Here is a 20,637-nt window from a genome sequence, read left to right as displayed (position 1 = left end):
GGGTAGAAAAGGAGAAATGGCAAATGGCTCTCATCCCTCATCTCTCCCAACTCCCTCCAGGCCCCCAGGCACACACACCACCCAAGGCTGCTGCTCTGCCAGGTGAGGTTTATTTACGGAGTAGCTGTACAGGGCACAGCAAGCCAGCAAGGACACAGCCCTGCTTCCTACAGCAGCTTTCTAGAGATTTTTGAAGCACCCTCCCCACAAGGAAATTGTTCCTTTTCCATTCTACAGAATGGTCCCCATCACCACCAGGAGAGAACCAGGGCTCAGGATTTGTAGGACTGCAGTAGCTGCCCCTTAAACTGGTGGCACAGAAGGAACACAACTGTGGCCAGCAGCACGGGCAGAGCGCTCTCTGCAGACGCGTATATGAACCACACCACAAAAGCCCACAACTTTCCTGACCTGTGGCCTCCCACAGGGCAGCAGAATGAAGGGAGTTGGGAGCTAGCATAAGCTTGTCCCTCAGACTAGCACGATTTCAGAAATAGTGTCACGCTGTTCTCAATGTGAGAGATTCCTCTGCTGCCTTGTTTTTGCTCCCACAAAAGGATGGCGGCTCTTCTTCCCAGGCCCCAGAAAGCCCTTTGCTCCGAGGAACACGAGCAGAAGGGCATACATCACCCCATCCCCAACACTGTTTAACAGCCAGCCCCAGAGCAGGACCTGGGCAGGCTCCAGGGCTGCAGCCATCCTGCCATTACCTCCAGAATGTTGCTGACCCAAGCACTGACCAACTACAGGCGCAGCCGCTTAATATCCTCGCTGCGGAAGTCGATTCGGAGAGCCAGCACCTGCCGGACCTCGGCAGGAGTAAGGCGCCAGGTGAGTGGGCCGGAGTTCGGGCCCCAGTAATCCAGGATCTCTGTCACCTGGAGAAAGAGGAGAGTTGCAGGAGACAACTTGGCACCAACTGCCCTCGCAGGCAAATTCAAACTCCAGCTACGATCACGGTATTTCCTGCCACTAATCCCTGCAGGCAAACACCCATCAGGCATGGGGCAACTTTTCCAGCTTCTCCATACCCCATAGGTGTGACAACATCTGGATGAGCCCAGTTAAATCCAAGTGGAGTCCAGCTGCAGCTCCCGCATCCTCCAATAAAAGCAGACAAAGTGCAGCTCACCCTTTCCAGATTGAGGATGGTGGCCATCTGGGAAAGACGGGCAAACTTGTCACGGATAGTCCAGGTGGTGACTGTGGTGAGATAGGCTATGAGAGACCTCAGCTCCTTGTCAAACTGCAGACCGCCAAGCTGTGGGGACCAAGGGAGCTCTGTTAACTCTCCAAGCAGGCCCAGGGGTTGTGCCAAACATACAATTAACAAAAGTTACAGGGGAGCAAGGGGAGGTCTCTGAGCAGGAGGGTTCCAGTTAGACCATTTATTGCAGGTTAAACTAGCTTATGTTTAGACCCACCTTAAAAGCCAGCACCCTTATTGATGCAAGCTCTTCCCAGCCCCATCAAAAAATACACTTTCTCCCTGCGTGTACTAATGCAAGGTCTCCCTGAGCCCGCCACCAGTGGTGGCAGAGCTTCTTTGCTGGGAACATTTGCCTCTGCCCTGCCCCCATCCCTTTACTGAGGGTTTCCTGGTGGAAGGTTTGCAGTCAAGCCAGATGACAGGGTAGAGGACAGTGTTTTGCTTACCCTGCTGAAGGTGGATTTGAGCAGCACTTTCTCCAGTTCGATGGCTATGAGACTGGTCATAAGACCAGTGAGGGTATCGTAAATCACTGGAGACAGTCCAGCCTGGAAGCAGAAACCTGTGTCATTCTTGTCAGGAACAACTGAGCAGAAGTCCACAAAACCCAAGCCTACGAGAGCTTTCAAATAAAGACCCATCACTTGCAGGCACAGCGAGTGGAGAGCGCCACAGAAGCGATCCAGGTATGTGGGGCTTGCAAGCAGGCTTTGAGAATTGCAGGAGAAGGGGGTGACTGGGTCTTTAAGAGCCCTGCAAGGCACCAGAGGACATCTCTGTCCGCTGTTCCCCTGAGCAGGGGAAGAGTTGGGAGAAGCCACATGAAGGTCTGGCCAAAGCCTGGCAGGCTGCCACGTCCCTCTCTCTCTCTCTCTCTCTCACCTTGAACTCCGTCATCTGCTGTTCCAGATTGACGATGAACTGCTGGACCCAGGGATCGTTAGCTTCATAGTCACTGAACTCCTCCTGACGTTGAAATACAAAAAGGGTTGTTTATGTGGCCTGCCATGAACAGCAGCAAACGGCCCAGAGGTCAGGAAGGGAGGTCCCTCCTGGAGCAGCACTGCACCCCTTCCATTTTCTCAAGCTCCTCTCTAGCGAAATGCCCCTTTCCAGGCTGGGATGCAGAGCAAGTTCTGAGTATTTTACTGTTGCTCTGTGCCAAGGAAACAGCGGAGAACTGAGGGGAATGAGACAGCAGTTGCTCTGACTGTGCTGCTGAGCAGAGGACGGAGAGTGCAGAAGTACAGCTGGAAGCAGAGAACGCTGAGCCTTACCTCCTCGATGTTGTGTGAGACGGAGAGGAATAGGTTGATCCAGGGCTTCACCTGGGGTTTGATGGCTGTGCTGTTCAGCTCACTGAGACCTTCCTGAAGGGGACAGGAAGAAGAGAGGAGAGTGACTGAGCACAGCTAACATCCAACAGCATACAACCTTTACAGCCAGGCTGTCTTGATGCTGCCTCCCATCCTCACTGCAAGCTGGGGAAACCGACCCACAGACTTGCACAGAAAACCGAACCCAGAAGTCCCAGATCCCACACTCTTCTAGTGCTGGAGGGCTCCGAGGACACCACGATGACAAGAAGAAGAAGGATGTTGGTCTGGAAGCTGCCACTGTGCTGACTTGCAGCCTGGTCTGAAGGGCTCGTGCTTCCCCCACCCCTGCCCACATAGCTACAGAGGTTTCCTGGAAGGAGAGAGGCATTCAGTTCACATCCTGACCAGGGTACGAAAGCACACAAACACCAGCCTTTCCACTAGCACCAACCAGGACGATGCTGTGATTGGACTCAACTGATACCTCCCACCTCCAGTGCAGCTTAACTCAGTAGGAGAAGATAAAAGGAGGATAAAAGCTGTAACCACAGTTAGTTCCCTGAATTAATCATAACCCCAGCACACACCATCCCCCCTGAGCAGCAGGTTGTCAACAAAGGCTGTTCTGCCCGCTTCGATGCTAGAGAGCTCTCTAAAAGCCCTCTCCTGCCAGCCACCCCCCCATTTGGCTCAGCAAGATGTCAAGAAAGCTCACCCAGCATGAAACTATTCAGGAACCGATACTGCCTGGCATTTGATTGAAGTTTTTAACTAAAATTGGCATTTCTGAGCAGGCCCTGCTGTCAATTGTCCTTTTCCAAGGCAAATTCAGTGCGTGTGATTCAGGCAGCGCAGGAGCTTGCTGCTCAACCTCTTGATTGCTTTGCAGCCAGTTTTAATACTGCACTAGACCTAGACTGGTGAGTTTTACTTATTACTGATGAGCTCTTTTGTTTTGATACTGACCACAAGCCTCAAGAGGGTTCGGTGGCAATACTGGTCTGGAGGCATCTGGCTGCAGTGAACTGCAAAGCAAAACGAAAAATAGCCTGGTCCCTCTGTGAAGTACAAAGCTGATGGCAAACCTGGTTCAAAATATTCTCTTTTGCTTGGTTTCTTTCCACAGGAGGTATTAGGTCTTCCTGCTCCTCTTCCTGCCAGAGACCACTGTGAAATTTTAGGGCAACAGGCCCCAGCATGCCACACGAGACAGTGGATTTAGCCAGAGAGCCTTCTGCCCCATGCCAGGGAGTATTTCCATTTGGGAAAGGAGGAGAAACCTGAGAGAAGAGCAGCTCTTCTCTACCAGCAGCCTGTCTTCAGCGTTACCTAGTGAGGCTCTGGACAACTTGACAACGTGCTGTGCCACAAGGGAGAATGGACGAGATGGAAATGTTATTAATATTTCTTCTGAAAATGCTAAACCAACTACAACTCTGTGCTGAGTGAAGACAAATGGAGCAACATTCCTTCTGGCTCTGCAGCTGCTTCCAGTGCTTTTTATGCAGCCGCCAGCTGGTGCGGCTGTGCAAACGAGCTGGATCTGTTTCCATGCCTCAAAGCTGACTGATTTACTCCCTTCTGCACCCCTACCAGCACTCTTGGAGTCAGACGTGGCCCAGGCCTTGGGCTGAAATGATTCCTGCCTGAGCTCTCCCTGAAGACACTGGCCAGCCAGTGTTGGAGGCCAGCAGTAACTCAGCAAGACTCACCTGCAGCAAGTCACGAAATTTGTTGGAGACAGCAGCCATGTCAGAGAGGCAGCTGTCAATCTTGGCCTGTGCTTGCTCACCCCCAAAGCCTTGACTAAGCAGTTTGCTGCAGTCACTCTGCAGGGAAAAGATCCATGAGCAAGTTGCAAATTAATAACCCGGACAGTTTCTATCCCTTCATGTTGCTGAGCTCTGGCTGCCCACCAGCAAGCTTGCAGGCTAGGACAGGTGCCAAACTCTTGCCCCTGGGAAGGCAGAGGCTGCTGGCTCCACCTGGGGAGAGGACAGCAAGAATGGGAGCCAGGGCCTATCTAGCCCAGCACCAGAGAACCACAACCTCTCAATGATGCACATTTTATTCCACTGGCTCCTGGCCTGTGCCAGGTTGGTTCAAGGTGGAGGAACTGGTATTTCCAGCTGATGATGATGTATCAGCTGGACATTGCTCTGCCAGCTCAAAATTGCTTTCCTAAGGCTGGAGGGCAAAGACCTCAGGAATTTGGGCATAGCAAAGTCCAAATGGTTTATTTGACCCGCCCCGCAACCATGGGAGGATATTACAAATTTGATTACGGAAAAAAACAGTAAAGAATCCAGACCGCACCTCTAAAGTCTTCTTTAGGGTCATGATGTTTTCACTGCAGACTTCCACATTGTTTAAGGTCACCTGGAAAAAAACAACAAAACAAACCCAAGTAGAATTCATTGGAATTTCCCAGCACCTCAGCTCCAAGTCCTTACATTTTCTCCATGTACCTCACACTACAGGCTGAAATGCAAATATTTAAGGGGACAGAGATGCTACTGTGTGATCAAAGCACTGCAGATTCACAGAGCTGCATGAAGCTGAACTACAGTAACAGAGCACGTGTGCTGAACCTGCAGCTAGTACAAAGCCTGAGTTAGTTTACTCCACTTCTTTTCCTCATCACTCTGTCCACAATGTTGCAGCAAAGCCCCAGTTGTGGGTCACTGGTGGAAAAGAAGATATACCCCCAACTTTCTGTGACTGTGTCATGAAGAACAGACCAGGAGTGGCTGGAAGTCATGGTTTATACACTATGTCCAGAGAAGCAGGGGAGGCAGAAAGGCATTCATATCTAGGCAGGAGAAATCAGCACCGCTCCTGCTAGATAAGTATCTGTTCTTCATCGAACAGACTGTTCTCTGCCTGCTGAAGCTGAACCAAATGTCAGTATAAGGCTGGGGTTTGTGCAGACAGGGAAATGAGGCAAGCTGACAGGTGAATGAGGAATTCTAGTGGGAGAATTGACATTTTAAGCACTTTGCTTCAAGAATGCAGAAACCTGTAACCAAGAATTTAATGAAATGGAAGAGTTGTCCCTCCTGCTCCCTCTGTTGCCTTCTCTCCTTGTACACTGAAAAGTCCAAAGGAGCCTGTTCAGTACTGGGTGTTCACAGCAACTTACAGAGGAGGAGACAAGTCAGGGTGAGCCAGCCCCTCTCCAGTGCTCTCAGGGTCTCTGCCCACAGGTCTGCTCAAACAGCAGGGCTGGCTGAGAGGAGAGCAGATCCAGAGTTGCTCTCCCAGTGAGATCTTTTCCACAATGCAAGGTTTATACAGCATCCCACCATGGGGAAGGATGTGTTATGCTGCAGAAGACAGGAGTGACGCCCTTCAAATGCTCTCCAAGGGGTCTCTAATGCTCACTGCCATGTTCTGGCCTGCTCAAGCATGCGAGGAGTTGCAGTGCTGCTGTTAGGAGAAGGCAACAGGAGGATCTTGCAGGCCAAGCAGAGCAGACAACCCTGCTCTAATGGAAACTCCCCGATCTGTTAAGGGAGAATGAAGGAGCCCTGAGCTTGGGCCAGGAAAGTTTCTCATGTAGAGGAAGGTGTGGATGAGACACTCTCCCACCACCTTTGTGCAGAGCTTGTGAAGAACAGAATTGAGAGATGCCTCAGAAAAGCACAGACTCTTCCCCAGCCTGGAGGGAATCATCATCACAGCAGTCTAAGAGACAGTCACAGGATCATACTTGGACAGGCCTGATGTGGAAGGCCTACAAACATGAGGTGAGGTAGAAGCATCTACCAGACAACCAAAGTCAGGCCACCCACCACGCCTGAATGGTTTTCCAGTTCTCTGAACATGTGATAGTCTCACCAATCCTGTTCCCAACAGCTCCCCATTGTCTTTCCCCTCACCCCATACCAGAACAGCCACCAAACCCACCAGAAAGGACTGCTTGGCCTCATCGGTGCTTTCAATGCCTTTGGTATCAAACTTGCCCTGCTGCAGGCTGCTGTGCATGATGTTCACGGCACTGGTCACCCCTCTCTGGAAGTCCTGGAAGGTCGTGGCTGGAAAGCCCTGCTTCAGCTTGTTGTAAAGAACCTCCCTATGGGGCAAGCAGAACATACCAGGGCTTAGAGCAAATATTGCAAGCCACAGCAGAGTTGTGCTCTGTGACAGAGGACAGCACTCCGGCTGAGCTGTGACCTGAACAAAGTGGAACTTCACAGGGACAAAAGAGGGCTGGCAAATATCTCCTGACAGCATCTAAAGGACACAAGGCTGAAAGAAAAACACAACCACCCAGTTTCTGAGCTTTCCCAAAAATCCTGCCTGCAGCTGTCTGCTGTCTTCACAGTTCCCCACTCCCACGTTGGGATGAAAAACAGGAGCAGGACAATTTCTGCAGGCTCACCCCAAGTTCAAGTTACTAAGCAATCTCACAGGCAACCCAGAGAACAATTAGGGGTGACCGTGTACCATCAAGCAGGGTAGCACTCCAATGCTACATGGTGACTCGGGCTTATAGGGATTTTGGACCACGAGGTTCCTTTCTCTCTTTGTCCTACAGGTGAACACCACTACTGTGAGAAAAGTATGCCCAGCTCCAGCTTCCCATGCCACACGTGACGCTGTTTCCTATGAGCATCTTCCATGGAGATCACAAACCAGAGGTTCAAAGGTGAAGAATACAAGGAAGACCATCTGACAGCAAACACTGTTTGCAGAACGTGAGGTGGAGAAAAGTTACAATGAACCTCATGTATTTTCATTACCTGAAGTCAGACTCCAGCTCAGTGGTGGAGTGGTTGATCATGGCACAGAGACAATCTATGCTGGAGCTGGACAGAGCACGCCCAATGCACTTCTTCACTATATAAAACACGTCATCCACCATGCTGGAGGTGAGCTGGCCCTTCTCGTAGCTGTCCATGGCAACAGCCTGCAAGGAAAGTGGTCTCAGTGCCCTGAGCTCAGCAAGCAAAGGTGCCCTCAGAGCAGTGCTGTGAGACCAAACTGCCAGCCTGCTCATTTCAATGTGAGCTGAACTGTACCATGTGTGGGCTGGCACCACTCATCCTAGTTTTCAGTAGCCCATAGACCTAGAAGATCTGGCTCTGGAAGATACTCAGGGGTATGTTTGGAGCCAAAGTTCAGAAACAACCACTTGCTTTTCAAAGCCAAGGGAAACAAAAGACCTTCCCAACAGCTGCAAGCCTGCCACGTACTCATCTCCCTCCCTAGGGATGCTCAGCAGAGGACTCTGGGGCACCCGCAGAGGTCTCAGCCACTGGCAGAGAGTGTAGGCTATTGCAAGCAGCAGTCTGAGCCCTACCTTGTTGACAGTCTCCCTCATGAAGTATTCCTCCATGGTGATGTAGTAGCCAATGAGCTCTTGCATGGTGCGGCTCAGCAGACAGTTGTTGAGAAGCTTGTCCAGGTATTTTTGATGCTCTACAGAACAAAAGAGAACCATCAGCAGGGACCAAGTGTCAGAAAGCAGTTCCACCTAATCCCCTTGCTGCCTGTCTCACGGGCACCCAACGGACACAAACCTGCAAAGCCCAACGTGGAATAAATCACAGGCCTCAACTGTGGAACTGAAATTGCTGAGCTGACTTTTGCAGGTGACAAAAGTGATTTCCAGAGCTCCATAAGAGTACCAAAATCCTGAGCCTGTTTTCCCTGTGGCCTCCACCTTTAGGATCTGTGCCTGCAGTGACCAAAGGGCCCTCCCTCTCTTTGGGGACCTTGTTTATTATGCTCTGCAGTAATTCCTAATGTTAATTTCCCTGTTAGAGGGAACAACCAGTGCTGAAAACAGGTTTGGGGAGGCCAGGCTACACAATCCACAGAGTGCTCCCAAAGCATCTTTGCAGATCTTGTGTCACTCTACTCTGCCACTAACTCAGATATATCTCCACTTCTGGCTGCAAGGAACAGAGAGCCTGCAAGTATTGATATTCAAGGTGTTACCTTGCTTTACTTCCTCTGAGGCCATGGAGTCTCCCACCTCAAAATCGGATATTATTCGTCTCTTGATGAACCTCAAGTAGAGCTCACTGCGGGCATTCATCAGAGTGACTTCTGTTAAAATAGGGTCAAGCTCCCTGGAAGGAACATAGCAAGAATCAAGGTAGCAAGACTACAAAAGGAGAGGCATTAATTTAACTCAGTTAAGTAGTGTGTTCTCTGTTCTCTTACTATGAGATCAATACTGCCCCTTTCCATCTGTGCCATCGAGTGGCAAAGCTCAGCAGAATAACTGGTATGTGCAAAGAATGCACATACAATCAAAACGTCCTGAAAAAATCATTACAGAGAAGCTTCTTTTTTCCTCATGGATGTGAGAACAACCACATTAAAATCATAGCAGTAAGGACTGCAAGACTCTAAGCAACCTGATATAACTTCAAAATTAGCCCTGTTTTGAGTGGGAGGTTGGACTAGAGACCTTCAGCAGTCCTTTCCTACCTCAGTTTTGCTATGATTCTGTGAGCCCTACATGGCCAGCGTTAGAAATGCCTGGTCCCTGCCATCTCCATATATGTGCTTTTGTGCACAGATTCATGTGTTTCTCTGAAAATGATGAAGAATCTGTTTAAGCTCAACAGCTTAGGAAATGTGAGACCAAAAAAGCATGTGACAATGCAGAACACAGTGTTCAGATCAGAGATGACTATGAAAAAAAAGACTGTCACATCAGCAGCTTTTTCATCAGTGTGCACAAAAGAACTTTACAAATCTTGCTCAAAGCCTCACAACACACGAGTAGGACAAGGAACCGTTATTTTTATTTTACAGATGAAAAAGCAAAAGCTCAGAAAACCTGGGATGCATGCACAGTTACTCAGAGCAAACAGTAAGTGGATCTCTATATTACCACTCAAATAATTAGTCATGCAGACTCACAGACAGATTTTGCTTGAGGAGCATAAGTTTTCTTTCAAGGCATGTTTAGAAGTCATGCAATGCCAGAAGGGCTGGGTGCACTTTCAAATGGCCTTACTTAAAGGCTAAAGCAAATACTTAAGAAGAAAAGGAGGGAGATTGAACCGAAGTGCTTTCATTAGCATGAAATTGATGTTACAGAGTTGCTGCACCAGCAGTACAGATTAAATAAGACCCAAAGATTTATTCCTGATTCTGTCACAAATTATCTGCCCAGGGAGCTGATCCGTTTCGTGGGGTCCGAGGACCATACTCTGACCATCAAAAGGTGGTGGGCACAGGCAATTAAAGTCTCAGTCCTTCGTATGCAGTGATATTGCCAGCCCTCCAGCAATGTTTAGGGCCAAGGCTTAAAAGTAACGAGTAAGCAAAATAAAGCTCACCACTGCCTTTATAAAAGGGCAGTGAAGGGCGCCTAACAATTCGATTTTATGCTTTAGTAGCCACAAAGCCTCTGGAAGACCGGAGAGTTATCTAAATGCTAAGTAGTGTTAATAGCAGCTCAAGAGTGGAAGGTTAGAGAGCAAAAAGAGGTTTTGTTTGTACCTTGGTTCAATCTTGTCTGCAGAAGAACTTCTTATCATGCTATTCTGAACTTGCTGGAACTGCAATCACAAAAAGAGGGAGAATCCTCAAAGTCTTTCTTGACGACTTGGAGTTAACAGCTGCTTCTCATGCTGTAGCCTAAGGAGGTGCTTACTTAGAGGGGTGATAGGAATGCTTTGCAGGAAGCACTGCCAGAGAAAGGAACCGCATCAGTTCACCTCCTCCTCCAAGACAGAGCTCAGCCTGCCAGGAAGGGTGGTGGGATGGGAACTCCAACAGAGGCACCAAGGTATGTGACCATGAGACAGTTACAGCAGCCCTGCATCTAACAGACAGAAGCAGGAACAAGACAGTGGGGAAGGTGTACTGAAAGCGCCCTACAGACCTGCAGAGCAAACAATCCTGTGCCCAGGGTCCATTTACCATGCTCCCAATGAATCCTTCTCTGCAACAGAAGGGATAGCTACAGGCTGGACCCCTTCAGCCATCAGCGCAAATATGGAATAAACCAAGGTTTCTCTCAATACGCGAGGTCAAACTTTGCCACCTCTATGGCAGTTGGAGCCCCATGTAGCTGGATGGAAGTCACAGTTGGCTGCGTCAGCCAGCATCACACCCCTCTTACCTGCCTATGATAGTCCCTCTCTTTGATGAACTTGTCCACCACTTTCTCCACCTGCCGGTCGCACTCCACTTGCAGGTGCTTGATGAGGGTGTACAGCCTCCCTGGCCCATAGTAGGTCTCCACAATGGGCTGGTGGGTCTCCACAATGCGAGCAATCCCTGCAGGGAGAGGGAAAGCATGAGAGACTCAAGCAGGAGTTTGCATCCAGTCCAGACCCAGAGCAGAGCTACACAGGTCCACAGACAGGACCTAACAGGGGATCATTCACTCCCCAGATAAACAGTTTAGAGTGTCCAGACACTCCCTAGTGCCTCACTGAAAGCCTGTCATTACCACCCCTCGTTCTATGGCATCTTATCTCTGCATATGACACCTCCCATCCTCTCTGCTGTTTATTGCAAGGCTGCAGTGCAAATCTCCTGGAGTAGAAGCCACCTCTCTTCCTAAAGAGAGCTCCTGCCATGCGATGTGTCAGCTGCCCTCCTAGATACAAGGTATGAAGGTATGAAGCTTCCACAGGAGAAAGCTGCATGAGCTAAACCTGGCACAGGGCATAACTGCTATCCAAACAGAGTCTCAGCTTTCAGCACCTGCCAGGTTACAGGAGAAGAGCAGTGCTAGGAAGATCAGCCTAGGAAAAGCTCTGCTTTTATCTGTCACACAGATGCCCAAGAGAGCAAGCATTAGTGAAGGCAAGACCTCCTTGGAGAAAAAGCTCATCTCCAATGAGGTATCTCTACAATATTGCTTTCTTCTCACAAACTCTCTACTCCAAGAGTTAGCAAAGCTCCCCCTCTATTGACGCTACTGCCAAGAAAGCCTCGGCGGCCCTAAGGACCTTCAATAGCAGCAAGGGTGCCAGGCTGGGAGAGCAATTTGGCAGTGGTGCAACCTGGAACTATAGCAGACTTAATCGAGAAGATGGTTAATCACTATGGGATCTCAATTACTGTCTTTGGCAACATTCCCACAGAGCATTCATATTCCCTTCTCTCCCTTCCCTCTCTGCTTTCAAGCTCCCGTGGTCCTCCTTGAAGAGCCAGGCCTGGCGGCATCAACAGCTGCTCAGTCTTAAGGGATGTGATTTATTTGTCTGGAGAGCTGCATGTCTGAAGAAACCTTCAGGGAATACCCATTTGTTTTGAGGAGGCAGAGAACAGGAAGAGCCTGATTCCTGGAGGAAGCCAACAAATCCTTTGCAAATCCACTTTATGCCTGCACAAGCTGTATGTAGGAAAGCTTGCTTATTGTAATGCCCTCTCCTGGCTGAGAAAAAGTCTATTAGTTGTGTCCCTGTCCCTCTAGCGTGACACTCCCATAGCTCAAAGGGCAAGGAGGCATTTTGTGATCTCCTGGAGCTAAAATTAAAAGCATTTAAATTGATGGACAATCTCATCGCAGACTATTTTCAATCCATCGGCAAAGAGGAAAGGAAGATTACCTTCAAAGAGGAGTGTCAGGGTGTCTGCAAAGATGACAGCAGCTCGACGGTCACTCATGTCTGTCCCCATCACCAGCTGCAGGTTCTCTTCTGCTTTGTTGGCCACCTGCATGACAACAGGACCAGTCAGCTGGTAACACTCAAAGATATTCTTCATCCCATTGGGGGGTCCACTGTCCCTTGCCCTGTAGAGCTTTTGCTGGCCTTCCCATTGCAAGAGCTATTGCTGTTGTTCTTCCTTTGAACAGGGATCCTTTCCTCTCTCGTGGAAAAATCAAGGATCAAGGAGAGGCAGAAACTTGTTCTTCTCTTTCCAGGCTCCCTTGCATGAGCTTTAAGCAAGCACAAAGAGCAAGACACAGAAGGAAGAGCCAGTTGACAGACACTGGGCTTTGCTTTCCCCTAGGAGACCAGACAGGTCACAGTATGTTTCACAGAACCTGTTACCTGCTTGCAGAGGTACTCCGAGAACTTGCTTAGCCCCTCTTCATGTAAGCCTAGCAGAGGAAAGATCTTGAAGAATCGTTCCACCTGGGGCAGGTCTCCCTGCTTCATAGCTGTGTCAAATTTCTCTGTGACAACTGTCTTCAGGCGCTGCTCTGCTTCCTGCAGGAGCTTCAGGTTGGCATCAATTATGCCCCCTGGTCAAAAGGACAGAAAAGAAAGGGAAAAGTGACAGCACAATGTTAGTACTGTATCAAGGGCTATTTTTTTTCCCAGGAGAGAGACCAGGACTGTGCAGCCCTAGGGTGAGAAGTCAGAAGACATCCTGGAATTCCCCTATAGGCAAAGAAAGATAGGTACGTGTGTGATGTACACACAGCTAATGTCATGGTCTTGCATGGAGGATGCAAACACATCCACTGGGACGTTTCTTTTAGGTGTCAGGCAATTTGCTCCTTCATTTCCAGTTGCTCTGCCTGGTAACATACCGTAACACTGCAACAATTCTCCCTGACAGAGTCTTGTCCCTCACTTCTTTTGTCCTGCACCTAGTTAGCACCTGAAATACTATTATACCTGTGTGCCAGGAACTCTCCTTTCAATTAATGATAATTCAAACCTAATAACACTTCAAAAACGTTCATCTCTATGTTACTGTATAACATACTAACACCTTTGGCTAGCATTAGGTCTTCTGCTTTGTCTACTGAGCCAAGGCTATCTGCCATGGGAAATCATGCAGCTTCTAGTTATCTACTGGAAAGGTGACTTATCAGCTTCTCCTCATGAACAGTACTTACCTTCCTTGCCCTGACGACTGAGCTCAATCACTGATTTGTCCAGAGACAGATAGCGATGGATATGAGCGGCTGCTTGTTCATAATCTTCATTTCGCAGGGCTGTTTGAACTCCATCCATGCAGAACTTCAGGTCAAGGATGTCGTCAGCTCTCTGAATGGCCTGATAGAGTCGATTCTGCAAGAAAGGCAACCAGTAAGGCTTCCTGCAGCAGGCTGGACCAGGGAAAGAGAATTATGAGGAAAAGACAGCATGGAGGGAAAAAAAGAAAGAAACAGACCGAAGCAATACTTCTCTACATGATAAACAACTACGTAAGCAGAAACTCCAAACTACTTAAAAAGTCATAAGACCAACGACTCCAAAAGATGAACAGCATTTACCTGTCAAAACTCAGATTGAACTCAGAGGCCATACTCCACTTGAACAAACAGGCAGAGACCAGAGACACAACCACACATCATCTGTTTTGATTTAAGCAGTTGTGCTGAGCGCTGGGACTTGACACCTCTTAGCCTATCTCTGTACAAAGAATATAACAGCCCAGATTCCTGAACGGTCTTGGGTGACAACGACCATCTCCACTGTCCTCAGCGCTGCAACAGTTGACAAAAGAGTGCTAACGAGGACTAATCTCAGCTTATTCACCATATTCTACCAGGAGCTGCATGGACAAAAGGGGATGCTGGAGAACCAGCCACTATATGGAATAGCATATGCATTATTTTCTCTTGTACCCTGCAATATCCAGGAGCCCAGCAAGATACCATTACCTAACAACACTAGAAAATGCTAAAACAAAGAATGAAGCAGTTTCCAGTGCACCTTCCCACTGAAGAAAAGAGCACATTTCTCTACTGTGCTGTGAGCATGTGAGCAGACAGAATATGACTTGGTGGTGACAAGTTCCAAACACCCCCTCAGTTCAGTTACCTTGGCAAGGTCAAGCTGGCGGACTTTACTGCTGACATTCTCAGCCAGGTTACAGGTGAAGGTGATCATCCCCGCCAACTGCTGGGCATCCCCCTCAATGAGCTGTAAATTAGGGCTGGGAACACAAGCAAATTGAACATGAGATGCAAATATTAAGTAGTCAGATGGTCTGCAACAGCAGGATGGCTCTTCCTCCAAACCCAAATGCTCCTGTCAGCAACAGTATCTCTCATTTCATGCCCCTCCTACAGGAGCAAAGAATCAAAATCAGACTGCTTTGGAAGAGGCTGCATAGACAGACTAATGACTGTCTCGCTACCAGACAGGGCATGAGCGAGCCACTGAGGCTTTAGGATACTCTCCACTTCTGAAGTGGAAGATGAAGTCTGTAAACCTGTGCTAAGCTTCTACTAAGAAATGAGACCACTTAGGATGACTTTCCAGACTGCCTGCACAAGCTCACCATGAAGAGGCAGTAATATGTGTCCACACCTGTAAGCAGCCTGACACAAGACATCTGATCCAAGCATTGATGCTGAAACTTGACAACCTCTGGAGTGAGACCTTCAAAGAACTGCTCAGCCTATGCCAAAATGCGTCAGTCAGTATGAGGGCACAGCAGTTCCCTCTGTTAGTGCTGCTGAGAAGAACCAGGTGCCTGGGGATGAAATCCAACTACTGTTCTCTACCACAAACTGATTTTAAGTCTGACATTTTCTGAGAATGAATGTGCTTCCCTCACAACACTGAAACGAATTTTCACATCATGGAGTAAGCAGGGAGGTACTGAACAGTGCGCAGAAGCAGAAATAAGGGGAGAAGGTGGGGACCACTAACCCCATGCGATGAAGTGCAACCATCTTGTTCTCTATAGTGCTTTGCTGTTCCAGGAGGGCATCCAGCTCTTCCTGCATGACTTTCTGAAAGAAAAGGACAAAGGAAGTTTTGTGTGACTTCAGCTCTCCTCCGGGCGAGCAACTTATCACAGACCCTACATCCAAGTCAAGGACATGCAGCTTGCAAGGCGTCAGCACTTCCAAGAGCTCATATGACAATTAAATCCTTCCTAATCTCTCATTTTAATCCTGTAAATATTTATATCCATGCCATTTTTAAGCATCAGTTACGCAAACCTCATCACACAACTTTTAACTCATTAACTCCTCCCCTGGCCGTGGTTTCAACGCACGAGGACCCTTGAAGGGGTCTGAGCAGGCTGCTCACGATTTAGGGACACCAGTTCCGCGGAGGCGGCACCGTCACCCCATCGAGCCCCAGGGACGGTTGAGCCCGTATTTAATATCTCTGAAAGAGATCCGGACGACTAAGGGAGCCGTTACAGCGAGGCACTCGCTCTCATTGTCACCACAGCAGCGGGCCGGAGGGGGCTGGAGCAACGAACACCTCCGGGGTGCCGCGCCCCGCGCCCCCCGGACCGCCCCAGCCCGCCCCACCGCAGCCGATCGCCATCGGGGGCCCCGCCGCCCTACGGGGGGGCGCCCCCCACACACCTCCTCCTCACACAGCCGGCTGTAGGCGGCCTCCAGGTCCGCCAGGTCGGTGAGCGACTGAATCCGCTCCATGGAGAGGGCGCAGGCGGCCGAGCCACCGCCCTCCCCCCCCGGCGCCCTCGGGCCCAGCGCCGTGGCCGCCGCCATCTTAGAGTGCAGCTGACGCGGTCGATACCGCCCTGAGGCCCGTCGGGGCTGCCGAATGCGGTGCCTGAACGTTTGCCCCCCCTCAGCTCCACCTGGCAGTGGGGGATACTCACGCTCCCCCGGCACTCTACGGTAAAAGGCATCTGGGTTGGTTTTTTTTTTTCGGAGGTTCTCGGTACGTGGAGGGGCTGCCATCGCCCCATGATCATTCAGGCGCTGCTCCAGCCAGCCTCCTCCGCCACACAGCGCGCGCCGGGCCTCACAGAAAGCCCCTGCGAGGAGGCGCGGGAGGGCCAGGGCGCAGGCGCGGGGCTTATGGCGGAGCGGGCTGCCGGCGCGCCCGCCTAGGCAAGAGTAGCATCTGCCGCCATCCGCCTCCATCCAGCTCCATCTGCACAGTAAGGGCTCCCCCGCCGCGCCGCGCCCGCCCAGTGGCAGCCCCTCGGCTGGAGGGAGGCGGTATGGGCTGCCATTTTGGTGGGGGGAACGGCCACAAGCCCGAGTGCCCAGGCCCCTTGGGGCCGGGCCTGTGAGGGGCGGCCGGGTCGGGCATTGATCCGTGGTCGGTTCCTGGAGCTTGTGGCCCCGCTCCCCGCAGGGCGTGGGGAGTCCGCCCGGGATGCGGGGCGGTGCTGGGCTACGGGCTCTGGGAGGTCCTCGGCGAGGCTCGGGGCGACTGAGGGCCGGTTCCCCTGGCCTGCGGCCTGCAGCACCTGGCGGAAGGAGTGTGGCGGCCTGTGTGCAGCTGGGGTTCCCTCCCGCGTTAGCCCTGGGGAAAAGAATCGACTCAGGTCCTCGCTCCAAGCTGCTGTGGGTAGCTTGGCTCGCGTTAAATGAAACGGCGAGATCAGTGAGGTGTAACGGTGTAGGGCACCTCTAGAGGGATTTGCTAACTTTCTTTGGTTTCTGAACAGCTAAAACCGTAAGAGGAGTAATTAGCTGGAAGTTCTGATCAGTCATGCGTCAGCAAGGAGCTCAGCTGACGCTCGGCAGCCTGGTTATCTTTGGGAGAGCTTTTTGCCTTGTAGCGTTAATAAATACCAGTAATTTTAGCTGAGTGGTAGTCAGTCTTCTAATATAAAGTGATACATGCAGACAAACAAGAGGGCAGCAGTTCTCTCTCTGTGCCGTATGGAAGGCTTTGGTTTTGCAAAGTATATATTTTTGTTCTACTTGTTGCAGACTCAGTGGAGCTACAATAAGGTGAAGTGAACCTATTGCCAACATGTTTCTCTACAACCTGACGTTGCAGCGTGCCACCGGCATTAGCTATGCTATCCATGGCAATTTCTCAGGTAATTTTTTCCTTCCTTCACACATCCTGACTTGAGCTCTTTTGGGTAGTAGAGGAAAAAAGGTGTTTGTTTTTTATTTGGTTTGGTTGCTTAAGCTAGTCTGCTTCAGTGTAGCATTTTTTTCACTGGTATGTTATCATTTGTTCTTGAGCGTGTTACTTGAGCTACTGTAACTTGTGGAAAGATGAAGAGAAGTTTGGCTTGATTATCTATAGATTTAATTTAGTATTTTGTCCACTTTCCTGGTTTGTTAAAAGATGCTCAAACTATAGTGGCACCTAATGTGGTGAATATGTTGCTTTGAATTCTTCCATAGTAATCATAAAACTCTTTGGCATTTAGTAGTCACGAAGTTTTATCTTCTTTTTTATAGTGCTTCTTGAAATTGTGTGTTCTGCTGTTTTGTTGCTAACTCTTCTTCGTGTTTTGGGTTCTTTAGGAACCAAACAACAAGAAATTGTTGTTTCCCGGGGCAAGATCCTGGAATTACTCCGCCCTGATCCCAACACAGGGAAGGTTCACACCCTGCTGACTGTGGAAGTGTTTGGAGTCATTCGCTCCCTCATGGCCTTTAGGCTGACAGGTGGGACCAAAGACTATATCGTTGTGGGCAGCGATTCGGGACGCATTGTTATTCTGGAGTACCAGCCCTCAAAGAACGTGTTTGAGAAGATTCATCAGGAAACCTTTGGCAAGAGTGGATGTCGCAGAATCGTTCCAGGCCAGTACTTGGCTGTAGACCCAAAGGGCCGTGCTGTCATGATCAGTAAGTCAGTTTGTTGGCTTGTTTTTTTGCTTATTTTTTTTCTCCTGTCTCGGGGATATTTGTTTTGGAGCGAGTTTCTGCCAGGTATAATTGGAAGTGTTCTTTCTCGGGCAGTTTGTTAGGCTATGAGACGTGTCAAGGAGAATGCAGGCATTCAGAATAGTTCCTTGACGCTGATGGAATTGCACAAATTAATTGTAACACTGGGCCAAAACAATTTGGAAAGAGGCTAGCTTGCTTAGCGGTGTGCAGAGCCCTGAAGTGTGATGTCTGGGAGAGAAGGTGGCACCTGTGCTACAGTCAGTCAGCTCCCATAGCCTGAAATGATGTTATGAATTCATGTCTCTTCTCTGAGATGTATCGTGGAGACAGCTAGATGCATTTCTGATCAGGCTTCACAGATAGGACATGTGGGTGATTTTTTTTTTATAAGATTTACCATGAGATGTCTTAGTTACTTGGTACATTTTCAGAACTTTCTCAGTTTGCCATAGTGAGCTTTGTGCGATGCTGCTTTCCTGCATGCTGAGAGCAGGGACTTGCAATGATAGGTGGTTTAACAGTGCCCCTTTATATTGGGAGTAACAATAAATAATACTGTTTTCTTTCTAACAAGTCTTGTTTTCATGGGTGAGAAGGTAGCACAGTCACAATTGTGCCATTCACATTGATAGTTAAAGGTGATAAGTGTTTGTTGTGTTGTGGATGCTGTGTATCAGGCAACAATACTTTTTTTTTTTTAGTTAAAATATTTCTGAGGAAAGGTCTCTTTGCCAAATTGCTTTAAATGGTGGAACATCTAGCTGTTTTTTTGAATTTGCTTTTGTTTCCATGCAGTTTGTCATCTCTTGTGTGGTGGAATGAGTGAGTAGATCTGCCTGTAGCCATTGTAGATTGAATATTGGGCTAGATGGGTGTAGCCTGAAGGGTCAGTCTTCGGCTTTAAAGAGCTGGAGTTGTCATTTGTGCTTGTGGTCTGAAACATTAAAAATGAGACATTCAAAGTTAATTGGTGGCACAGAGATAAATACCAGTGGTGAACTTCAGCAGAAGTAATGCTGATGTTATCTTGCAAAGTCTTAGATTGATATTGGACTGCATGTGTGATCAGATTTGATCATCAGGTGATGTGCTTCATGTGCTGTTGTCCTTTTCTTGCAGGTGCAATTGAAAAGCAGAAGCTGGTGTATATTTTGAACAGAGATGCTGCTGCTCGCCTCACCATTTCCTCCCCGCTGGAAGCCCATAAGGCCAATACCTTGGTCTACCACGTGGTGGGAGTCGATGTGGGATTTGAAAACCCAATGTTTGCTTGCCTGGAAATGGATTATGAGGTGAGAAGAACTTGATCTCCCTTTGCTATCTTTTGAGCTTTATCGTTCCTTTTCTGTTCTTACTCTGTCTGTGGAGGCAGGGAACATTGGCTGCTTCTGTCTTGGTGGTTCTTAAATTCTTGCTGTCCAACTGCAAAAGTGTGTATTTTCTTGCTCTGAAACTTCTTATGTGCATCTTCCAGCAAGTCTTCTTTTGGACTTTCATTCTAATGTTATTCGAAACTGTTTCCTGATGCATCAACATTGCCTCTCCTTTAATACCTTTCTTGAAAGACACCTTCATGTGTTCTGTTTTAGGAAGCAGACAATGATCCAACAGGAGAAGCTGCAGCCAACACACAACAGACGTTGACATTTTATGAACTGGACTTGGGTTTGAACCACGTTGTTAGGAAGTACAGTGAGCCCTTGGAAGAGCATGGCAACTTCCTTATAACAGGTACTGGCCACTAAGTCATTTTCCCATGGATCTACTTGGTTCCCATTCCCTAAGGAAACAGAATCAGTACACTTTACATCTTAGAAGTTGTTTTGATGGTAGTCTGAGCCATTAATATAAATTAGTTGACCTTGGAGTCAGTGGTGGTTCACACATGGAAATATGCAAGAATTCATAGATATAGCTGCAGTTTGAAAGTGCTCCTCATATCTTCTTTTTAGATGTATTCTGGATATTCTCTGGATTCTGAAGCTAAGAGAGATTAATTTAAATTAGCTGGTAGCAGATGCAAAAGCATGTATTTTTAGGTAACGCATAGCTGCTGTTGTACTCTCTTGCACGGGATTCCAGCAGCTAATACGCGTTTAAAAGGTAGTAGATGAATGTGTAGACTAAAAGCTCACTTACAGGGATTGGATGCAAAGCTAACCTAACATCTTTGACTTGGAAAACCGCTGAACCACTGCAGATTCCTCTCCAAGCACAAAGGAAGCTAAGCTAGGAGAGCATCCTTGTATGCTTGCCCTGTTGTTGCATCTTCCGTAGGCAGCTGACAGACACCAAATATTGGGCTGGATCTGACTGCTACTACTGTTTTGATATCTTTTGTTACGTTGGGATTTCAATAGAAGCATTTTAAATAAACATACTCTAAAAATGAAAGATATGTCAGAAAACCATCTGGCAGATTTTTTTGACAGCAGGCAAACATGCCAGTAACCCAAGGGTTGTGTTTAACTGACAAGTTGCTAATGTCGTGGCTTTCTAGATGAGAATAAGCCATGAAGTATAAAACATAATCAATGTCTCAGGTTACATCCTTCCTTTTTCCCCTTCCTGGTCCCCCAGTTCTGTCTGCTCTGTTATTACACTGACCCAGGAAGCTGTACTCAGTGTTTTGTCTTCCC

General features: G+C 48.7%; 2 protein-coding genes and 1 non-coding gene across 3 annotated transcripts in view; 2 read left to right on the top strand and 1 right to left on the bottom strand.

Annotated features, from left to right (window-relative positions):
* Nucleotides 1-94: 94 nt before the first annotated feature.
* On the bottom strand, nt 95-15,920 carry COG4 (component of oligomeric golgi complex 4). The gene is made up of 19 exons (XM_075510472.1): nt 15,749-15,920; nt 15,075-15,157; nt 14,238-14,352; nt 13,307-13,481; nt 12,510-12,703; nt 12,063-12,168; nt 10,622-10,779; nt 9,997-10,055; nt 8,476-8,609; nt 7,835-7,953; nt 7,275-7,441; nt 6,439-6,604; nt 4,846-4,908; nt 4,242-4,358; nt 2,488-2,580; nt 2,093-2,176; nt 1,657-1,758; nt 1,133-1,261; nt 95-878 (listed from the first exon to the last, which is right to left on the bottom strand). The coding sequence occupies exons 1-19, from the start codon at nt 15,893-15,895 to the stop codon at nt 744-746; spliced, it is 2,346 nt and encodes a 781-aa protein (XP_075366587.1). The 5' UTR covers nt 15,896-15,920; the 3' UTR covers nt 95-743.
* Nucleotides 15,921-16,135: 215 nt separating this feature from the next.
* SF3B3 (splicing factor 3b subunit 3) overlaps nt 16,136-20,637 on the top strand; it is a 30,783-nt gene continuing 26,281 nt past the window's right edge. The window contains exons 1-5 of the mRNA XM_075510471.1: nt 16,136-16,293; nt 17,078-17,190; nt 17,630-17,956; nt 19,118-19,290; nt 19,588-19,729. Coding sequence (XP_075366586.1) covers nt 17,121-17,190; nt 17,630-17,956; nt 19,118-19,290; nt 19,588-19,729 — 712 coding nt within the window. The 5' untranslated portion in view covers nt 16,136-16,293; nt 17,078-17,120. The remainder of the gene's footprint in view (nt 16,294-17,077; nt 17,191-17,629; nt 17,957-19,117; nt 19,291-19,587; nt 19,730-20,637) is intronic.
* LOC142414199 (small nucleolar RNA SNORD111) lies at nt 18,271-18,352 on the top strand. Its single transcript, XR_012776984.1, has one exon. It is a non-coding gene; the product is annotated as a small nucleolar RNA SNORD111 (small nucleolar RNA).

Source organism: Mycteria americana, chromosome 8, assembly GCF_035582795.1.
Source record: "Mycteria americana isolate JAX WOST 10 ecotype Jacksonville Zoo and Gardens chromosome 8, USCA_MyAme_1.0, whole genome shotgun sequence".
Taxonomy (NCBI): domain Eukaryota; kingdom Metazoa; phylum Chordata; class Aves; order Ciconiiformes; family Ciconiidae; genus Mycteria; species Mycteria americana.
The sequence above is the reverse complement of the archived record's forward strand: the minus strand, read 5'-3'. Positions and strand labels throughout refer to the sequence as shown.

Bases quoted from the DNA above. Each gene is read 5' to 3' on its own strand.
- COG4 (XM_075510472.1), bottom strand. From the start codon at position 15,895: ATGGCGGCGGCCACGGCGCTGGGCCCGAGGGCGCCGGGGGGGGAGGGC. The intron at 15,158-15,748 runs GTGTGTGGGGGG...CTTTTCTTTCAG, and splicing joins GCCGGCTGTGTGAGGAGGAG to AAAGTCATGCAGGAAGAGCT. The intron at 10,056-10,621 runs GTAAGAGGGGTG...TTGTGATTGCAG, and splicing joins AGAGGGACTATCATAGGCAG to TTCCAGCAAGTTCAGAATAG.